Consider the following 21,969-nt stretch of genomic DNA (forward strand, 5'->3'; position numbering starts at 1 on the left):
GAGCTCTCCGCCGGCGCCAGGACCTTGGGCCTGGGTCGACCCCGAGGGGACGGGGCCTGCCTTCTGTGTTCGTGCCCTTTGACCGCACGTCCTCGGGGGAGCGGTCCTCCGGGGAGCGGAGCGGCAGGGGCCGGGGCGGGGGGGGGCCGGCCGGCAGGCCTGGGAGCAGCACGTCTGCGGGACCCGCTCCTCTGATGAAAACGAGCGTGGTCCCTTCTGTTGAGTACAGCCCGGTGTCAGATTCGACACTTGTATCTGCGTTATCATTGGGAAGTAAAAAGTATGTATCTTGTAAAGGCAGCCGGTTTGGTTATTTGTATAGTCTGCAACATCCATCTCTTTATTTTCATTCTCCTGCAGGCATGTAGGAACTAGTATGACTGTGGGTATTGCAGCTGAAGTAAACTTACATGTAGTGGAGAAATCACATTAAATATTTAAACAAAACAGTACGAAGCCAACCTTTAATTTGTGAACTATAAAATGTGTTATTTGTTTGAAAGTTCGAATATGTGACCTTAATTTTTTTTTAGTTTTAGAATGGGGAATAGTCTGCCTACTTCTGTAGGACTGTCTAATGATGCTGCTGTGAATCAAATACAGGTAACATTGTTTATGCAATTCTTCAACATTTCTAAAAGCCATAGTTGCTTAAAAGCTCTTCTGATTTATACAAAGAAATTCTGTAAATACTTCTGCATGTTGAACCTGATTATGTTTATTAAGTAATACTGGCAGCATTGTTTATCCACAGCCCTGGAACCTGATCTTCCTAGGCTGCATCCGTTTTATATTTTTTCAGACCTCTACTCAAATTCAGTACTGCTATCAATATTGGGGATTAAACCTTGTAAAATGACTGATATCAAGTAAAGTAAATATTTAAAGAGTAAGTTGTTTTTTAAAGTAAATTTACTGATACTAAATGACAGCCTGAAATCACCTTGAATTTACAGTAAAGTAATAGGGGTATTTCTTTCTCCCACTCAGAACCCTTTTTGTCACTCTGCTTGCCACTGGCCCATCCTGTTTGCCTTACGGACAGGGAAAGCTGTACTAAATAATTCAAGGAGATGGCAGACGGTAGGAGGTCTGTGACTGCGGAGCAGAAGAGGGTTCAGGGTTGGCACCCTGCATGGCAGTCATACCACATGCTCCACAATCATTCTGCTCAGTTTTGGAGTCAAGTGCAGGTCATACACAGCTTCACAGATGCCAGGAGTGCTTCTGGTAGAGATTGTTAATGCCAAGTCTCCTCTATTTCTCTGCTCCCACAAGAAGATGATCACAGCATTCCTGAAAGTTAGACACTGCTAAGTTTTAACTGATTCCAGGTATTCTACCTAAAGAACAGAGCATACCTTTTACTGAAAAGCCTAAGTGGAGCAGGAGAAGTCACTTTATCTTCCACGTAGTTCTGCGAACTGCTGAAGTTGTGCCTCACTGCCTACTGCACTTGTGCGCAGATGCTCTTTGGGATCTGGCCAAGTGCAACTGCACTTTTTGAGGTCGGGAGTCTGACTTTCTTGGTAGTCAGGTAGGAAGCAGTTTTTATTCTGATGTGAAAGTATGGGATGCATCCCTAAAGGAGGTCCTATGCCACCATAGAGGTCTTCAGAACAAATGTGGGGTGTATATGTTTTGCACCCACTGTAAGGTGATGGTATCTTCTTGACAGGTGCCTTGATAGAAGTCACTGTTCTGCTCGTTGTTTTTAAAGAAAAGTAGTTCATTCCTCGCCTTAAGATTCTTGTGGCTCTAGATTAGAAGTAGGGAAGATTTAGAACCTAAACAAGCTTTTCACTTTACCTTAAAAAACAGAATAAAGTACAGCGTTTTAGAAGATTCTTCAGAAGTAGCCAGTCATCGCTGTAGCATGGCTGGGAACTCCTCAGTTGTCCCTGTTAAAAATACCTCAGAAAGCCTTTTACAGAGAGTAATTTTCCTGTATTTGTTACTACAATAGCAGATTTTTAACTTCTGTATTTGTTTTCATGACTGTTAGATACTGTTAAAATACACTAACTTAAAAACAAAGCATGCTGACTTAAACATTCTTTTGAACACACAGGAGATTATTTCAGACAACTGTGTGGTGATTTTCTCTAAAACAACATGCTTCTACTGCAAAATGGCAAAAAAACTTTTTGAGGGTATGAATGTAAATTATACAGCTGTAGAACTGGACATGAATACAAATGGAAGTCAGTTCCAAGACATTCTTGAACAAATGACTGGTGGCAGAACAGTAAGTGTATTTTCTTACATGTAACAAGCAAAGTAACACTACACACGTTCCTCTGGGGTTATGACCGTATCAAGTTCTTCATTTTTTTGAGACAAATAAACTTGGGGTACAAGCTCCTAAATTAGAGGCAAGGTACTGCAGAAGGGTTCTGAACCATCTTTTCCTCTTGAGAACTTCTGGCTATCTCTCTGAGGTGATCTTTTCCATACTGCCACTAAGATAATTGCAGTATCAAAGTCAGTTTTCATTTGTATAGGTATACTTAATCCATTGTGTTTAACACTTATCTTGTAATTTCTTAATTTTATATAGCCGCACTTGACTCAATTATTTTGGTTTACTCCCAGTGACTTTATCCCACTTTTGAGGGACACGTGAACAAAGTTTCCCATCTCTGTAAATATTATGGAAATGTATGAGTTGTACAGTAATATTAAATATGTATATGTAAGAACATAACTGTTGTGTGTATGCTAGAGTCCATGTGGGCTTGCTTTAATTTTTATCTTTTTTCCAAGAAGTAACTAATGCTATTTTCATTTTCTTGATAGGTCCCAAGAGTGTTTGTCAATGGGACTTTCGTTGGAGGTGCTACGGAGACTCAAAGGCTTCATGAGGAAGGCAAACTGCTGCCATTAGTTCATCAATGTCAAGTGAAAAGAAAATCCTGAACAGCCATCTAGCTTAGCTTAGTCTTCCTTTGTATAAACAGAATTTCAGACAAGTTAGAAGATCACAAAAATACACTGCATCAGCTGGACTCAACAACTTCAAGCCATGGATTGCTGAATCACAGCTCATTCTCTGACACAGACTTTATGGACTTGGCAAATTACTTGGTGTCCTTGCCTCAGCTTTACCAAGCCAAAATGGTGATAAAAACCATTATGTAACTCTTGGGGTTCTAAGTGTGAGATAATGATGTCATTTTATTGCTATTACATCCTGATACTATGCTTCGGAGAAGTATAGACTGTACAAGAAGAATCCTGTATTTTTTTTGCTGCAAATGGGTTTGCTTTCTAGCTTTGTTCCAACTGTTACAATAAATGGTCAGTTTAATTTAATGGTTCCTTTAAATTTAATTCTTCTCTGAATGTCAAATTGTAATCATGAAGAAAGTATGAAGCAAAACAAGCTTGTAGTGATACTGCTGTATGCATGCCTGCCTCTCTTACATTTCAGTGTCTGATCACCTAGCTACCAAATTGTATGTCTAGTTGCTACAGAAAAGGGAATAAAGATTCTTGCAGCTTTAGAGGGGTAGGTAATTGCTTTCATCTTTATTCTGCACTATGAAGTATCAGCCTATACAGTGTCATTCAAGAATATCCTTCTAGGGGAGCCAGACAGCTCGCTGTGACTAAACTTTGCAGCTACAAACTACGTTATGATCAGTCCAACGTTATTATGAAACTTAAGACCAAATAAAATGGGTCTAATATGCATAGAGTTTATTTAGTACTTAAATTCTACAGTCGGAATGCAGTTTACTAGCAATTTTAACTTGCAGTTAAATGTCTAAAACAAAGGTCTAAAATTCAATAGTTTCAGTACAATGTACATCCAAAGCCAGACCAGGCAATGCCAAGACTCTTGGTTATTTCAAGAAAGTTCATATGCAAGTAGAAAATTATACCCCATTCTTCAGTAAAAGGGACAATTACACTACTAAAGGTGCACAGTTTAGAATAAAAACATCAGTCAATGAATTTTTAGTCACTTCTTGTAAGACTCCTGTTATTTCCATCGCTTTCAACACTGCATGCACCTAAACTACTTCTTTCCCCGCAAGGGAAAAAAGCATCACATTTATCTTCACCTCCAGCTAACTAGGACTGCCAAGAGTACCATTTAAATTTGACAGCTTCATTTTTGTGATGCGGGTTTGAAATAATTTTAAACCGCATCGTTTGTAGAAAGTCTTTAGTATACAGTTGCCTGCACTGTGCATCTTTAACGTGTAATGAGCTAATTAAACACACTGATCTCGTTATAATTTTATTATTGTGGTTTACTGTATTTTGCTAGTTTCATCACTGCCTTATTGAAATTTTGTTTACAAGGCCACACTCATCAAGGTAAACATGCACAAATGTGCATCTCTCCCTAAATTTATACTCAATAAAGCAATTTATTTTGCACATACAGTGGAAATCAAGTATTCTTTTTCTCTGTGTAGAATTCTTAGGCCAGTTACGTTTTCCAGAAGGTTAACAATAATTTTGCACCTGAAAGCTGGTAAATCCGTCATGTGAAAATAATAATAATAATAGTACGCAAAGGAATTTTTCAAAGACCTTTTCATTTTGTTCCCTGTTTAAAACAAAGTCACAATACAGTAGTCTAAAATAACCCTTTGAGTTCTAAGTTTTAGAAAGCCCAGGGCATTGTCACTTAAGGCAATATTCTATTCCAACTGTTGAGAAAACATGCTGTATGCCTGCAGATCCAAGTGAGTGCCCATTTATTAAAGAAGATATGTCTTAAGGCACTCAAAGGGTTAATTATATTTCTTTTTAACCATAGTAACGCTCCCCATCCAAATAGTTTCTCATTAATTTTGTACCATTTCATAGAAAGTAGCAGCAAGACAGTGCCTTCGTTATTGGATGGCACAAAGCCATGTTATGTTTAAGTTATTTAAACATGATATGGCGGTTAAAGTGTGGTTCTACTCTAGGAAAAAAAAAGGGAGTGACTCAAAAATAGTAACATTTTTTGCTTAGCATTGTCTCCAGGACAAAAATGTTTATCTTAAAATAATGCTTGCCCTGGGATCTGAATGTTAAAAGTTATCCACCACTGTACTTACACTTAAGACACACCTGCTCATCCAGCTTAAATACCATGCTCCTAAGAAGCGCGAGAAGCTGGAAACAAACATCAAGTCATTTAACTAGGCAGACAGAGCTGTGAATGCGCCCATCTCTTGCTTCTTTATACAGAATTATTTTTAAAGAGTAGAACTGCACTTTTATAGGAGAATGTTACAGAAAAGACATTTTATTTGTAACTAGTTGTGCTTAACTCTAAGAAGCTGGTAACATTAGGAAAACAGCTATTTATATTATTTGTTAATGAAGCATTTGCAAAAGTTCTCAACATACCACATACATATATGCAAATATATATATATTTAAACTTAAATTCAGAATGCAGAAATACCTAAAGAAACCACACTTTACAGTATCAAAATTAAAAATCTAAATGTAAGCACACATATTTAAAGACACCGTACCTTCTGCTGAAATTAGCTGATCTTAAATCTTAGCTCTTAGAGCAGCACATACATAACACACTATCTTAGTGTTTTACCTTTCCTCCCATAACTCTTACTCAGCAATGTTGTATGCTATACTGTTATCATGGCAAGATGAAATCTCTACCATTCCAGCAATACAGTCATTAAAACAGCTTACTTACAGCATATTTGTCCATTATGAACCACTGCAAATAGCAAAATAAACCTATAAACTGATGAAATCCTTAAAAAAAGATTAAAAGCACAAGCAAGACAAATGATTCTTTGCTTAGGTTTACTTCTATTTCCCATTCTTTGAAGATTTTCTCTAATCAGTGCTGCAAAGAAGCTACCCATTTACATGAATTTAAATGTTTCCCTAATTCTGCACGTAACAGCAGCTTGATAATGTTTAACAGAATGGAAAGCTGCAACCCACTGAACTAATTCTAGGAAAAAAGCTTTAAATTTGGAAAGCCAATTTTAAGCGGTTACTTTATAAAAAATAAAGCCATTCACAGGCAGATGTTGGATTTTTGTAAATAAACAATTTTGTCACTGATCTTTACACAAAGTTCTACCAAAAATCTGATAGATACAGCAAATTTATAAGATATTTATATAATCAAAGGAGAGAAAAAATTTATCCAGATTTTTAAAATTAAGATAAATACTATTACATCAGTTCTGGTATAAGTTATTTAGCTAAGCTAGCATGCTCAATGACAGCAAGAAGGCAGAAGAAGAACTGAGGCAAAACAAAAGGAATGGACGAGAGCTTGTATGTGAAAAGAGATTCAAGTATAGGCCTGAGGTGACAAGGGAGATGGGTCAGGAGAAAAAAGCCAACATTAACAGGGAAAAGGAAGGGCAAAGCAAAAAGGCAATACAAGGAGCGAAATAGATGGAACCAATTAATGCTTGTGGTACAGTGGCTATGAGTTAGGTATGTGATTAAGCAGCACAGCATTTGCAATGGAGAAAAATATTTTCCTAGTGTTTTTACAGACACAGCCATTATTAAAATACATTTCCAATGCTGGTGTATTTTTTAAGCCAAGAATATATACTTCATTGAATAGCCTTTTAAAGCCATACCCATTTATGGGCCCCAACTAAACAACAACAATGAAAAAGAACAAGACCCCCCCTCCTCCCCCTAATGATTTATGTTTAACAAACAGGTTTAACAGTGTTTTAAGCAGCAAGATATTTTAGGGCCAGTTATTAGAGGCCCTCACATAGTGGGCACTTAGACTGGCCCTGCTGACTTCAGATCTACACCTACATTTAGACTTCTCTTTTTTTAAACACATAGGATTGTAGGTAAAGACCCCATATTTTGCCTGGGGGCAAAATTCTACAAGCATCTCCTCCTCCTTGCTACAGGTCTAAAATTCCTGACACGAAATCCTGTTTCTTGGCAAAACTGTTACTGTCTTTATTCAATTTGTTACACAATGCTGATGCATGCGTTGAATGATCTTTAAGAAATCTTGAGTGCCTTCTGCCCTCTCCACATTCTTGATTGTATCCCTTCCATGAAGAAACCTGACCTTTGATGTTCATTTATTACAGCCCTGCATTACAGAAGAATGTTTTACCTCTGCTGTGCTTCCAACCATTACATCCTTTTCTTCTTTCTTAAAGCTAAAGTGCCTGAACATTATAGTCTTAGACATAACAGTCTAATACTTAAGAATTGTTAAGGGGGTCACAGTGAAATGGCAGTCAAAATGAAAGCCTATTAATTCTGTTAGGTATCAGGAAACTTGCATTCACCCAGTCTACAGCTGCACTCTGCATTTAGACTTTTTTTTAATTAATGTTTTGAATAAAATTAACTGTCTTTAAACTTGTCCCTGTTCAATTTTTACTGGTAAACTGCAGTGCACAATTGTAGCCCCATTTCTGTTTTGTTAGTCAAAGTGTTCCTCCAATGCAAACAACACTATAAACTTGAAAGAGTAAGTGTCTCCTCTTTGGTGAAAGGGTAGGTTATTTATTCTATACTGAACTAACGCTTAAGCTTAGCAACTTTGTCTTAGATCACTTTTTTTTTTTTTTAAACATTACAGTAATTATTGCTTCTTTTCATGTCCAGATACCATTCTAGAAATAATCAGTTTAATAACTAAAGACTAAAATCAGGACAAATTTATGTTAGGGCAAATGAGTCATGCTGTCCCCTAAAATTCAGTATATGGGCAGACAAAAAAGATCCAGTCTATGGAAAAGGAGTATGCAGCATCATTCTTCTATGCCCCTTACTGTAAGATAATAACAAAAGCAGACAGAAAACAGTAGAAACAAAGGTCAACACACTATAAAGTTTCAGCTGTCAGTATTTACTTCAGTTTCCCTTCTCTGTGAAAATCTTAGAGGAGGAGCAGATAACAACATGATCTCATTGGTGTTAGTTTTACATCGGATAACCAAACCACTTAGAATATTCTATTTCTAACAAGGTTTTTTAGTACAGAGATACGGTAAATATTTAGGAGCATATTATGTACTCCAGCATGGATCACTATCTTTAACATGGTGCATAGCTATCCAGTGTCAATAGATACAGGCAGTTACGTTTTCTCTAAGTTCTACTGAAAAGTTCACCTTCACTTACACTCTAGTTCAAGAAATTGTATTTCAAACTGGACTGCTTTCAAAGATGCAACACTACTCTAACCATTCAGTCTGTTAGTAACTAATCTAATCTTTTACTTGCAGTAAATTTATGCAATTAACTGCACAAAGTTACTTGAAATACCTGTTTTAAGTTTTCATCTTATATTTAGTCCAAAATATTTCCTATTACTTCACAAATACTACTCCAAATAAGAAAAAGGACTTGCAAAAGATACTTATCTATCAGTAATTTTCAACATCTCTAGCTTAGAAGGAAACACCTAATCAGATGTTTGACTATTGTGTAATTTAAAACACATTACTACCAAAAACAACCCCAAAACATCAGTGCATTTACTTGAAATAATTATCAACATGTATCGAGCAAATGAGTTTACTCCCCATATTCATGATGTTTATTTAGAAAGGAGACTAAAAGTGGTAAGAAATTTTTCATAAGAAACAGCTAATTTTCTTTTTCAGACTCAAAGTGCTATGTCTCAGCTTTTGTAGGAACACTTGTTTTTTCTAGATGTCACCTGACAAGCTGGTGGCAGCCATGTATTCTTCAAGCATTCTATCAGAGCTGTATCGTAAGAGCAGTGATAATTCCGAAGTAACTACATTCATGTCCACTGAAAGGTAACATTCCTACCATCAGTTCTTTAAGCCATGGTTTTAATGTCAGAAAAGGCTTCCCTTGCTGTTTTGATTTATTCATTAAGGTACAGTATAAGTATGTAGCAGAATACCTTCAGTAACATGTAACCTCACATTTTAGCACCAAAAGAGATATCCATCCTACAGAATGCAAGCTTTGAATTTATAATCAATATGTACGAGGCATAATGAAAAGTGTTACAAGTATCAAAAGTATAATATGAAGTTGAATTTTACATTTAAAAGCTTGGGGTTTAGGCAGAAAAATATGGTCTTACATGTCATTTACCACAACTGGGTTATTTTTATAAATCATAATTATTTCCAAATTATCATCAAAATCACTGTTTAAAATAGCCAGAATTAGCATAAAAGAGGCTGACATACATATGTCTTTGGGAAAATTGTAAAAGCATCACTAAAAAACCTTTCTCATCTTCTAAGATCATGATCTACTAAAGAGATCTTTTAACTTCCCCCCTATACACACATATATAAACACACACATACAGAATTAAATACATATACACATGAATTGCTATCAATTCCTGTTCCAAAGTGATAAGATATTCACTAGCTTTTTCCTTATTTACTCACTCTATCAGACAAAAAAAAAAAAAAAAAAAAAAAATCCAGTTTCAATCACTTCCTAAACAAGATTTTGAGAACACGAAGCAGGCAACTGTACATTTCATAAAAGTTTTTAAGAATTGGTCACTATAAACTGGAGGTAGTTTTGAAAAATGTTAGCTTGAATTAATTTACGAAATCAGAAGTAATATTAATCTACAAAAAGATTTTAAAAAATGAAATACTCTCCTGTTAGGAAGATTGTTTCTGTATCATTGAATACATTCTTTTGAAGAAAATGTAGCTTTTTGTTTCTGCTTGTTACCACTCAGCTTTCAAGAACAGGCCAAGACACATGCATTTGTTGATCTTCCTCACTGAAAGTGTGCTGATGCTTCCTGAAGTTCTAACGTGGACTGAATGCGACTTCCCAGCTATTTCCAAGGTCTTTTTCTACTAAAAACTTTTTCTACTAAAAAGTTTTTAGAACTTCCTGTAAAGCATATTAATTCTAAAATAGTGCTTCTGAAACTGCATTGTACAGAAACTGCTCCTCAATTTCTCTAAAGAGAATTACACTTTACTCCTGAAAACCCAGATGATAATCTAGATAGAAAAAGATTAGCATGAGCTCTTCCACTTTCAGTTTTATCAGTATAAAACTTCACTGGGTAACTTTTATACTGCATCACAGTCACATGGTCTCATACATGCCAGAAAATACTTGTTTTGTAGATTTGAAGTGTAACGATGGAAACTGTTGAACTTTGCATTTTAAACAAATTATTAAAGATTAAAAAAAGCCCAAAGAAAAATCCCCCTAAATGAAGTTGCTGTTAAACTGACATTATTAAAAATACTAAACCCACTTTTTTTCCCTGCCCCATCCTAAGAGTAATTAATCAATTTATTCTTGCAAACAAGCATTCCACAGCAAGGGGGTGGGGGGAGGGAGGGAGAAAATTAAAAATCTCTCAGTATTTATAATCTATTATAAATGAAATTTAATTATGTATTGTGTAACCCTGTAGCTACTTTTAGCAAACTTCCCACTGTTATCTTAAATTGTGTGCAACAGGAAAAAAGAGAAAAGAGATTTCTCATCTGCTTTTCTTGTTTTCCCTTCACAAAAGGTAACATTCTGATATGTATATAATGTGCTATATTCTAATAACGTATATTTGGCTGGGAGTTCCCAGGGTGAAGTCTGTTGCCAGCAATGGACCCACTGAGAAGATCAGATGCCTAGAAAATTAAATCAAATCCAAAGTGAAGTTTCGAATAACATCCAAAGCTCCTGTATCAAAGCCACATATATCCAACATGCCTCTGTCATCTGGATCTGCGATCGTAAAACCACTTGAGGTCATTCCACAAACAATCAATTTAGCAGGAATACCCATTTTCTAGAGGAAAGACAAAAAAAAAAAAAAATCAGAACACACATATACAGTAACTTAAACATGCCAGATGGCCAAATCTTGCTATCTTGCTTGCATAAACCACTGTCTAAATAGGCATACTGATACAAACTAGACATGCTGTAACCAGAATTGCAGACTGCCTGTTAACATTGTAGTTAACCTGCAGTAGATATATTTAAATAAATGGAAATAATTACTATGAGGTATATTAGCACAACTTTCCTGTAATACTAAGATAAAATATTCCTAATACTAGGATTATTTCAAATACAAACATTGCATTTGCTATTCTGCAGTTCATTCTGACAGAAAACTTTCAGTAATAATTATCAAATCATCCAATAGGAGTCAAAGAGTGTGTTTTTGTCTAAGGCAAGGATTTCCAAATGTTGGTTGAACAAATACAACAACTGTAGCCTGGACAATTGTGCTAGATGAGCTGAATTTGCAGGTTAGTAACCTGTAAGGTAAAGCAAAGCAAGTGGCATGAAGGCCAGAGTACAGGAACTCTTTGTTTAAAGAACAAATTTAGGAATGGGAGCTGATCTCAACTAAGAAAACCAAAACACAGTGGGCAAGTTAAAGATTTTTGGTATTAATTTCAACTGGGTGGACGTGATACGAAGATTAATGTCCACACATACATGCTTACCAAAAAGCATTTTTTGTAGTTTAAAAAATAGTTCCTTTAAAGTGTAAAAGATTGTTTGCTGATTAAATAAGTGTTTCTAATAGCAATGTGCTTGGAGAAGGTATTTTTCTTAGCTCTACTTTAAAATTATGAAGCTGCACAGCTTAGAGTAGCGCCTTTAAAATATAATGAGCTTTATTCACAAGATACTATCACCTCATCCTATTGACAGGCTTCCTTCCCTACAGACTTATCTTCATTATTTCATTTAAACTTTGTGGTATCTACTGCTGACATCAAAGTTAAATTTAATTCTGTGAGCCGAATTTCATTCTGTAAGAGCTATAAAAAACTTATTCAATCAATTATATACAGAATGCAGAAATTCATATATTCCCTGAATACCAACAAATTTTCATTGATACTGCAGTACATTGAGCAAGGTAGGATAATTACAAATCCTTTTAGCAATTCAGTGGTTTTAAATACGTGCAATTAGTGCGATATGTGCACTAATTCTGCCTAAGTACAGAATATATCAGTTTTAACAATATATAATTATTTACTGCAAAAAGCCACAATTAGTTCAGTCTCTAAAACATTTTTAGAACTGGTATTTATTTTGTACTGTATTCATCAATTATAAACAGTCAGAAGCATATTTACCTCTCTGTACTCTCTAAGAGTTGTTGCAGGATGAGGATTTCCAGCAAAGGTCTCGTTATCGGTAAATACAATGAAGACATCAGCAGCTGTCTGAGTTTTTTGAGCCCATATCATTGGAAGGGAACAATCAGTGGTACCCATTGGAATCTTAAAAGAAAAAAAAAATATACATGGAACACATTAATACAGAAATTAGTAAACCACACAAAAATTACTTTTTATGTGAGCTTCATGCTTTATCACACACAGAGCTTCTTTGTTAAACAACAGTTCACTTATTCATTTCATTTCAGTTTTGTCCAGGATTTTCTTTGTTTGTTTTAATATTCTTTTCAAACTATCTCATTGTGACCTAACACTGCCATTCTAAATTGCAACGTTTAATATCCTGCAGTTGAAATAATGACATTTGCTAGACTTTCTCTAAATAAAAGGGAGAAAAAAATCGAGTGTTTTACTATACACACACAGACTGAACACAATACTAGAACTGATTACAAAGAAAATACAATGTAACTGCTAAGACTTCTACACTTTGACCTTAGCAACAGCCATTTCCAATTTTTTTGTTTTGTTTTGTTTTTTTTACATACTTCATACATTTTCACTAATACTTGAGGTAACGTCATATCAGCCGTCACTGGGCAAGGGACCATTTCATGTGAAAAGGCAACAATATGGGAATCCTTCTCAGTACGTGCTACAACCTGAGAAAGAGGAAGACAAAAATAATATAGTTATATTATTCAGAATTTTTAATGTCTGAATCAAGGCATTCCCTACCAAACACACAACATGACATATCCTTTTGTATTTAAGTCGCCATGGCTCCTCATATGCACTAACGCTTCACTCTACACTTTAAATATTCTGCAATATTACTGCAAATAAACATTGCAAAAATCAGAGCTAAAGAACTGCTCTAATTATTGTAACTAGAGATACTTCCATATTCCATAAAACACTAAACATTTTTAAACACCAATGAAAGTTCGACTCCTCTATAATATAAATACACAAGAAGCTTTAGAATATCAAATTGAGGAGAAAGTAATTGTGATACAAAGGCCATATTGATAACTCAAATACACATAAGAATTATTCCACAATTTCTTAATCCAACCTGTATTATTCTATGAATACTCCCGAAAAAAATTAAAATGTATTTTCAGCTAAGGTAAGGGAAAAAGCAGCCTTGACCACTTTGATTTATACTGGAAACCAACTTCTTCAAACTGATCTTTCTGAATTTGGTTGTCAGTAGCTTTAAGCATCTGGTCTACCAGTGAGGCACAAGGTCACCTCTTCTGTACCCAAAAAATATTATATATACGTTTCCTTCTGATTTTTAACCAGTTTTAGAGTGCCTTTGTATCAAAAAGGCAGCTCAAGCTGCAAATAGGTATAAATAAAAGAAGTTTAATGCCTCACCATACACATTGCTGCTGCAACTGTGCTAGCATTGAGCACACTGCCCAAAACTTTTTGTGTCATTGATGCACTGACATCAACTGCAAGTAAGAAGCGTTTTCCTGTTGGTTCAACTGTCTAAAAGGAGAAAAAAAAAAAAAAAAAAAATCGGTACACATACTTAATACATTAATTTCTTCTTTCTTCTTCTGCTTTCAACCCTAGAAGTGGGGCTTTTTGTTATTCTTTCTGGGGTAACATTAGGACAATAATGTTGCCAAAAGCTGAATATATCATGAAGTTTTGATTCTTTGTTTAATAAAATCCCAATTCCTAAGATTTTTGTTATAAAGTTTCAAAATTGTTATCCACACAACAAACTTTTCTTGATCATTTTATAAGCTTTCAGCAAACAGAATTCTTAAAAAGCTTAACAAATTGAAGAACTATACTACCTTGAAAGTTTTGTAAAACGAGGCATCTAAAGCTTCTAAAATGTCTTCATCAGGACGCCACCAAAGCTTCCCTCTGCTTCCATGTCCAGTTTTATAGGTCTCTAATGCAACCAAAATATGAAATGGATGTATTCTACCCTACAGGCAAAAGAAATCAACAGTAAGTTTTTGAAAACCTGAACTCCTTACCAAAAAAAAAAAAAAAAAGTAACAAACTAAAACATAAAATAAGATCCTACTACAAAAAATCTCTGTTTTCGTATATTGTTACTTTAAATTTGTTAAATTTGAAGAGTTCATGCAGTCTTTACACAGCTGTTGCACAAACTGATACTTGTCAGTTACTGGTAATTGACCTCATTTCCTTTCCAGAATCCTCCAATGAATTCCAAACCCTATCTTATGCCATCACCAGAATTTTGGTGAAATTTCACAGCTCTATCTACGATTGTCCAGTGCTATTTTCTATCACAGGCTTACAGTAAGAGGAAGTCCCTGTCCTGCTGAGGTGAAAGGAGTTGAGCTAGGAAAAGAACAAACTTAAAACTAGTTTTGTATCAGATACAGTAAAACTGGACAAAGAAACTATTTTCAGAATACAGCATGCATTTTCCTCTTACTATAAGAAGACAGTCCATTTTCTTCTTTTTTGCTTTCCCTCCATAAACCAACCCAGTGGCTGCCGCATGCCAAGTATTCTAAACCACATATTTGCTTTACTGATTTATCAACATTTTGTTATCTTTTTCCTCAAGGGGAGTTTCAGTCATTAACCACTACCAGCAGCAAACCTTAGCAAAACTGAATGCCTGTCCATTGTCTTTCTTCCATCAAGGTATTGTGCCACCATCTTTGCTCTCCCTTCTCCAGTGCCTCAGTAACTATGTATGATTAAAGAAGAAACCAGAGAAAGGGAAGAGCAATGGGATGGGAAAAAAAGGACCTACCGTTGTTCTTCTCAACTCAACTATGGTCTTGAAGAAGTTAAGTGTCCTGATTTTAATCTCCCCAACTAACAAAACTATTAGAAAAAGCCATTTGTCCTCTCTATCTCCCATTAAATTCCTGAAAATTTTGTTCTCCCTTTGGGGAACCCTCTTCTCCCTCTTACTTTCTTACCTCTTTGAAGGATAGTAAGGAAATCTGAAGGAGAAAGTCTCCTTGTTCCATCTTCTTTTTCCTCTCAGCTGCTATGCTAGTTTCTTCATTCACTTCCTAGGATCTTATACAAGTGACTTCCACTCACTTTTTAAGTTTGTATTGCTGATTCTAAATTACAAGACTCAGAAGCAATGGGTGAACCCAACAGGCAAAGTTTGCCACAGCCCTAATTTAAGAAAAGATCCTAGCTGTCAACATACTTAATTTGTAGAAAAGTTTCAGAAATAGAGGGCGGGGGGGTATGGGGGGGGTGGGATCAAAAGAGAAATGATAAATACAAGTTTTAAAATAAAGGTGCAGGTATTCCACTGCTGTTTTTTAAAAGAATAAACTACACATTTCCTCCAAAGAACATCCCTTTTATTTTGTAAAGAGGTTGCCTGAAGAAATACAGTTCAGGAAGAGATTAAAAACCACAAAGGCTGGCACTGATTATGAAAAAGTTCTTACCTTTTTTAGCAGTTTCTCATTTCTCAGTCTTTCACATACTATTGCCACTTCTGAACCTCGTGGTTCAAGCACTGAATTTGCTGTCAGCTTTCCTAAATTTCTCAACAATACAGAAATGGACATCTCCTTCAGCAATGCCTTCCAAACCTATAATCAAAGAAAGAGAAGGGAAAAAAAAGATGAGATTCCCAAACTACAGGAACTGACATCTGTACATTAAATAAGTGTATTTTAAAATAAACATATTAGTAATATGAAGATCTTCATTATTTTAAATTAGCTACTTGGGTAAGTAACTTGAAAAACAGCATAAGGACTATTTTTTATGGAAATCCAGGCTTAAGACTCTGAAAAGAGTTACTCTAAAGAGAATACTAATGAAAGAGAAAGCTAATGAAGTTTACCTACCTCTTTAGATTTCAGATGGTTTGTCAGGAGATGCTCTCTAACTAGACCATATTCCTCTATTAAATGAGTAACTTCCAATTCATCTTTTGTGCGTTTTACTTTCTCCACAGCCTCCAGATACTTCAAGAGTTTTTCAGTCTCAGCAGAAACTGCTTTGTCTTTATAAGCCTCCTGGACATCTTTCCACCCTTTGGTAATATATTTAGTGACTATAGCAATTCCTATTGAAAAGAAAAATATTTTCCAAGCAGGATTACCATCTTTATACTGCCATTCATCATTCTAGCAAGCAAATGAGTTAGCAGGTTTCATTCTCAGACCTGCCAGCTATAAAAAAGGTCAGCCACACACAACTCGGAGCAGTAGTTTTAATTACTATATTATTCTCCTTAGAAGTAAGGAGCCCAATGTATTTGAAACCAACAGATCTTCCCAAATAACGAGAAGTGTTACTTCGTCATTTGTAAGCAAATAGGAACAAATTGAAGGAATTGTATTATTTTATCTTCTCTTGACATAAAGAAGAAAAAGAAGGAAAAAACCCTGTTTACCTTGAAGATAAAGAGGTGAATTTCTGATATGACCACTCATGTTTTTAAGGTGCAATTTACAGGATACCATCACTAAGAAATCATCAGTCTACAAGGGTACTTGGGTTTCCAAAATAGTTCCACAGTAAATATAAAAGGTTTTAAACACAGTATGTTCAGGTAAATAAAAATTTATTACCTTCACTGGCAGGTTTTAGGTGGGACAACCTCAGAAGATCTTTATGAGACCAACCACTTCTTTGTTTATATTTTGTAACTGCTAAAGCAACAGCCATGCCATTCTTTCCATTGTACCAATCTGCAACAGCTTTCCTCAGTGCACGGCCCCACATGCCACATTTCATGCCCTCCTTCAGATCTTTTTTAAATTGGATGAAAGTAAAGAGATGGGTTGGTATGCAACACACCTCAGGAACAGCTTTAAATGCCGCTTGTTTCGTTTTTGCATCAGAACACTGTGAGCAAATTGCAAGAGCAAAAAGCAGGGGCTCCTGTTTTGCTGCTCTGCCTTCTTGACTAAATGTCTTTATTTCTTGAACAACTTCACAACCTCTGCCCTCTTCAATCAGTCTTATTAAAGCTTCTGCATTTTCAAAGCCCAGCTTCTGCTCCTTGATGTAGTAAGTACCACCTTCTGAACCAAAACACAAGAAACGTTGCAGTCGATTCATATCGGTGACATGCCACACATAACCACTTTCAGAGTTCGGCACCTGTTTTTCATTCAGGAGTTGCACTTGGTTTTCCTCTTCCTCCATTGTTTACACTTCCAAGAGGTCTGTTGAAAGAATAATAAAGCTTATTAAGAGCTATTGTGAAAACCTGATGACTCTACTCTTTTATCACTTCTTAGCAAAGTAAATATATCTTATCTATACACTTGTAATTTTTCCTTCATAAATTTAATAAGAGTATACTCTAAGTGTGCAATAATACACATCAGTTAGGGGAAAAGAAACAAAAAAAAAAATCTCTAAGTTACAATGGTGACAAATTTATTTCCTTAAAACCAACTTAGAAACTGCTTAACCCCAATAAGTGGCACACACAAAACATAGCTGGTATTATGCCATTTTGCCACTAATATATTACACCACTTTCTTCAGTGGATTTTTGAATTGCATGCTAAATTGCTCAAAACTCAGATCTTGCCCTGCTCTATTTTGCTGAAAAAGTGGTAATACTGACCAACTGAAGAAACATGATGCTAAAATAAAGAACTAAAATACTGAAAAGCTGTTGAGTCAGAAGACTTTGTGAGAGTTTAAATATGGTGGCTTTCAGTGAGGCTTAGACAACAGCTTTTTAACAACTGACAGTATCTCAAGAAAAAATTATCTTTATTACAGGCTCAAATACTCTGCTGATTTAAGTGAGATCCAAGAAAACAAACAGACGTAACAACAAATTCTGTACTGTTTTATATTTGAGGTTAAGAAGCAAAAAACAGCACAAAAATTCACAATCTTTCAGGTCTTTGTATTTATACACTCTTGAGTTGCAAGACAGTGCAGCTATAATATTTGTAGGCAGCAACACTGCTCTTACTTGGAGAACATCTAGCATGGTAAAATTCAAGCTGTAACATTTAAAATGAAATAAATGCAGGTGAAATGCAATCGGCAGGGGAAGGGGAAGAAAACTCATCATCATCACTATCTCCAAAACATTACTATGACAACAATAAATTCAGTTTTCTCCGTTCTCACCGAACAATAAAAAGACACTAAATGGCACCAAGAGATCCTATTTAAAAAAAAACCACACCAAGAATCCACTCCATCAAACAACATATAGATCTTAAAATACGCACACACACAAATGACATTTCAAAGAAATCCGCTTAACAATTTTTAAGTATTGCAGACACCTACTTTTGACATGCTTGTTTGGATACTGAAGATAAAAGCCATTTTGCTTCATTTACCAGGATAAGCTAGGAAAAATAACTGTCACTAATGTAGAGAGAGATTTTTCCCCCCAGTTTAGGTAAGTAACACACTGATTTACAAACAACTTCCCTACTTTCTCCTTGGTACAGAATTTTCCTTTCCCTGCAAGCGACTAGAAATGTACCCTTCCTCCATTCTTGCCTATATGCAAGAGATGTGCATTGAGAATTAAATAATAAGCAATCATCAGTGCTCCCATTATATACTATATGCTGTAAAATCATGAAAATAGAACCTATATGCTGATACCTGGTTTAAAAATGCAGGTTTCAGTTAAAAATTAACTAAGAAATATCTTTCATTGTATTATTCAGAGCACCAGTGCTCAGCTATTTTTCTTAGTGCTTAAATATTCTAGCCATATTTCCTGCCAAACTAATTTAAATACACATCATGGTTGAGCTGACTTTTTCACTGACATCTGAAGCATGCAAATACACTGAAAATAACAAGGGTGGTATTTGCAATGCATGAATAGCATATCAGTACGTTTTAATGGCTAAATACATTTTATTTCAATACATTTCAATTAGCTGGTTTCATTAAACAGTAGGTAATGTTTCATAATAAACATATAAAACCCAAACAAAAAATCCTGAAATCACTGTCAGCATCCATTAGTTTATTCATCAGAAAAAAAAGGTTCATGGAAAGATACTGAAAAACACCATTATCTTGAAGCAAAAGTAAGAATGGGAAGCATACAGGATCATGCATGAGTAACAAGATCTCCATATATATGAAATCTTGAGAATGATTTCTTGTTGCATCTTTCATACCCCTGCTATAATAAATATTACTACATTAAAATGACACTAATGGGAAAACTTTCAGTCACCTATGGATTACCAAGACTTAAACTGAACTGGAAGGACCATGCCTTTGGTTAAACAAACATTTATGATCTCACTTTGCTGATTATATTGAGAAATACCAGTACTACTTTGAGTATTTTAGAGTTTTTTCCTACATTGTTCCATTTGCACAGGTTCCATCTGCTATGTCCACTTTATTTTAATTCTCGCTTGGAGAGTCTTGTCCTCACATGCTTAACTTTATAGTCAGTAACACAAATTAGCTACCATTGTCATCACAACCCTGAGAATGGGAACAAAACCTAAATGAAATAATTATAACATTTCTAAAATTACAAATAATATTTATCTGGCTTGAAATCTAAATTTATTTACAAAATACTGCAACACAAGATCAATATTTCCAACAAAGGTACCATCCTGAAAAGGCAAACAGTTCACTAACACATTGTTATATGTGAATATGCAGTGTGATGTTAATTGTATTGTATTAAAGAAGTTTAGAATAACCGTCAGAGAAAAAAATTCTCCTGCTGCACTTCTCTATTACACCGTATAACAAACCTAACTTACGCATGTTAATAATGGATAATTTTTATGTTTACTTTTATATGGGCTAGGCTTTTGTATGGACTCATAGCACTGAAAAGAGGTATGTGCTAGCATCCATAGGCTTCTGACACAAACCCGTATTCTAAAAGATAGTTGCAAATGTACACTTCTAGTTTTTCTGAAGCTTAGTTCTTTAATTTGCCACCTTAGGAATATACTATGAGCTACAAAAACAGATGTGTTACAACTTCCACCTTCTGTAAAGCTTCATTTTCACTTAGGCCTCAAAGTCATCTTCTCAGATAGAACATAGTCTTTCACAACGGAATGAATTACCTGCAGTACTTATCCCACTGAAAATGCCTACGACAAGTCTTCTGAAACCTTTAATAAAGACTTATCTCAAATGGCTTATTGCTGCCTCAGGGATTTAAAAAGAGCTTCAAACTAGCATAATCTTTTGGATCCTAATATGAATTGTAAATTCTTTAAAATAAATCTGTATTTTAAAAATTACCTTTGAAATCTGCAATAGCTGATGCAAACCAGTAATTTCACTACTAAACAGCCACACTAGAAGTATCAAATTTAAGCTTTGCTGGGATCTACTGGAAAAGCACTTATTCAGCGTTGAACTATTTAAATCATGTTGGCCATTTCTAACTCCTGTTTTACATTTCAACCTCACAAGTTCCCAAAGCTATTCCCTTCCTCTAACGAGTCCCTCTCCACTGCCCAGACCTGAAGCTTTTCTCCTTTAACACCTGCACAACACAGACAACTTTCACCCTCACAGATAGATACATACAAATATGCACTTAACGTATCCTCTACCATAACCCTACTCTTCATCTGCCGAGCTGCAACAGTGAACTTGAATTTCAAACATTCATGGAGGATTTATCAGCAATATTCTGGCTCCATGAGCATTTCCAATTTCTGAGCTACTTGAATGCAAACAACAATGTGAAAAGCCTTGAAAGTCACAGACTAGATAACGAAAATTGCTGAACTAAAATTCATGGTTGCTCACCATTATTAATGAAAGAGAAAAAACACTAAGGGAATTTTTTTTATATTCCAAACACCATATAAATTAATCTATAAGTAAAATATGGCTTTGAGTGGTCTGAAACAGCCTACACAGCACTTATATCTTGATTGGTAAGTCAGTATCTTTATGTTGCTGTACCATTACATGATTGAGTTTTGTAAGTTAGCCTCTGTTATTTTCTATAACTTCTACAATCCACACCTAGTTTTCCTAAGACATAAAATGTCTTACAGTACAAGTTTCAGGTACATATGAAAAAAAAATACAAAAAGCACAAAGCTTTAATAGAACTACAGGTTCTAACTTAAGTTCTTAAATTTAACAGCTACGTTAACAACAATGAATCAAACTTTGTAGTGAAAATATGGAATTAAACTTTGACCAAGTCAGATCTTTTATGAAAAAAATGCACTGTCATTTTAAAGACAACACTTCAAATTGGCTTCAAATACTTCAAAACCATATACACTTTGTTCTATAAGAAATTGCATTCTCCCACTCTGCTCTCAAAATTTTGTATAAGCATTAAACTGAAGATTATAAAGAATGTCTTCTAGTTTATTGAGCAGAGAGACTGACATCACACTGAGCTATGGTTGTAACAAAATACACCTGCACTACAGCAGAGCTCTGACAACACCACAAGTCCTCACACTTCAGAAAATAAGCACCTCTATGTAAATAGGAATGCCAGGAGAACATTTCCCAAGTCACAAATGGCATGATCACCAGTACGATGACAGTTCAGGAGATATCAGAACTATGTGAACCACACACTTGCTCAAAAAATTCTACTATAAAATTTGCTTAAAAGTCTATTTACTTAAAAGATTTATTGACTGGAGAGAAAAGGTAGCTCAGCTGACGTAGAACAGAATTATGAGGAAAAAGCGTCTAAAGCTGATACCCGAAAATCTCTGAGTTTAGCTGTCCGTTTCCATGAAGATGATAAATGCAAGTAACGGCGAAGCAGCCGCCAAATCCCAAACGACACGCCCGCTAATCCCCTCACGGGGCTTCCAACGCCCAGGTGCCAAGCAGGAGGTGCCCATTTACAGAGGCGGCCTCTCCGGATTCCTCCAGCACCCACGCC

The 21,969-nt window shown here is 35.4% G+C and overlaps 2 protein-coding genes across 2 annotated transcripts; one reads left to right on the forward strand and one right to left on the reverse strand.

The window, feature by feature from the left end:
* The first annotated feature begins 540 nt into the window (after positions 1 to 540).
* Positions 541 to 2,919, forward strand: GLRX2 (glutaredoxin 2). The gene is made up of 3 exons (XM_009574392.1): positions 541 to 603; positions 2,072 to 2,248; positions 2,800 to 2,919. Exons 1-3 carry the CDS (start codon positions 541 to 543, stop codon positions 2,917 to 2,919), a joined length of 360 nt encoding a protein of 119 aa, XP_009572687.1.
* Positions 2,920 to 10,322: 7,403 nt separating this feature from the next.
* Positions 10,323 to 17,261, reverse strand: TROVE2 (TROVE domain family, member 2). Its single transcript, XM_009574393.1, has 8 exons — positions 16,682 to 17,261; positions 15,953 to 16,173; positions 15,545 to 15,691; positions 13,934 to 14,071; positions 13,500 to 13,616; positions 12,662 to 12,775; positions 12,069 to 12,215; positions 10,323 to 10,753 (listed from the first exon to the last, which is right to left on the reverse strand). The coding sequence occupies exons 1-8, from the start codon at positions 17,259 to 17,261 to the stop codon at positions 10,601 to 10,603; spliced, it is 1,617 nt and encodes a 538-aa protein (XP_009572688.1). The 3' UTR covers positions 10,323 to 10,600.
* Between the last annotated feature and the right edge of the window lie 4,708 nt (positions 17,262 to 21,969).

Source organism: Fulmarus glacialis, unplaced genomic scaffold (genome assembly GCF_000690835.1).
Source record: "Fulmarus glacialis isolate BGI_N327 unplaced genomic scaffold, ASM69083v1 scaffold25563, whole genome shotgun sequence".
Taxonomy (NCBI): Eukaryota; Metazoa; Chordata; class Aves; order Procellariiformes; family Procellariidae; genus Fulmarus; species Fulmarus glacialis.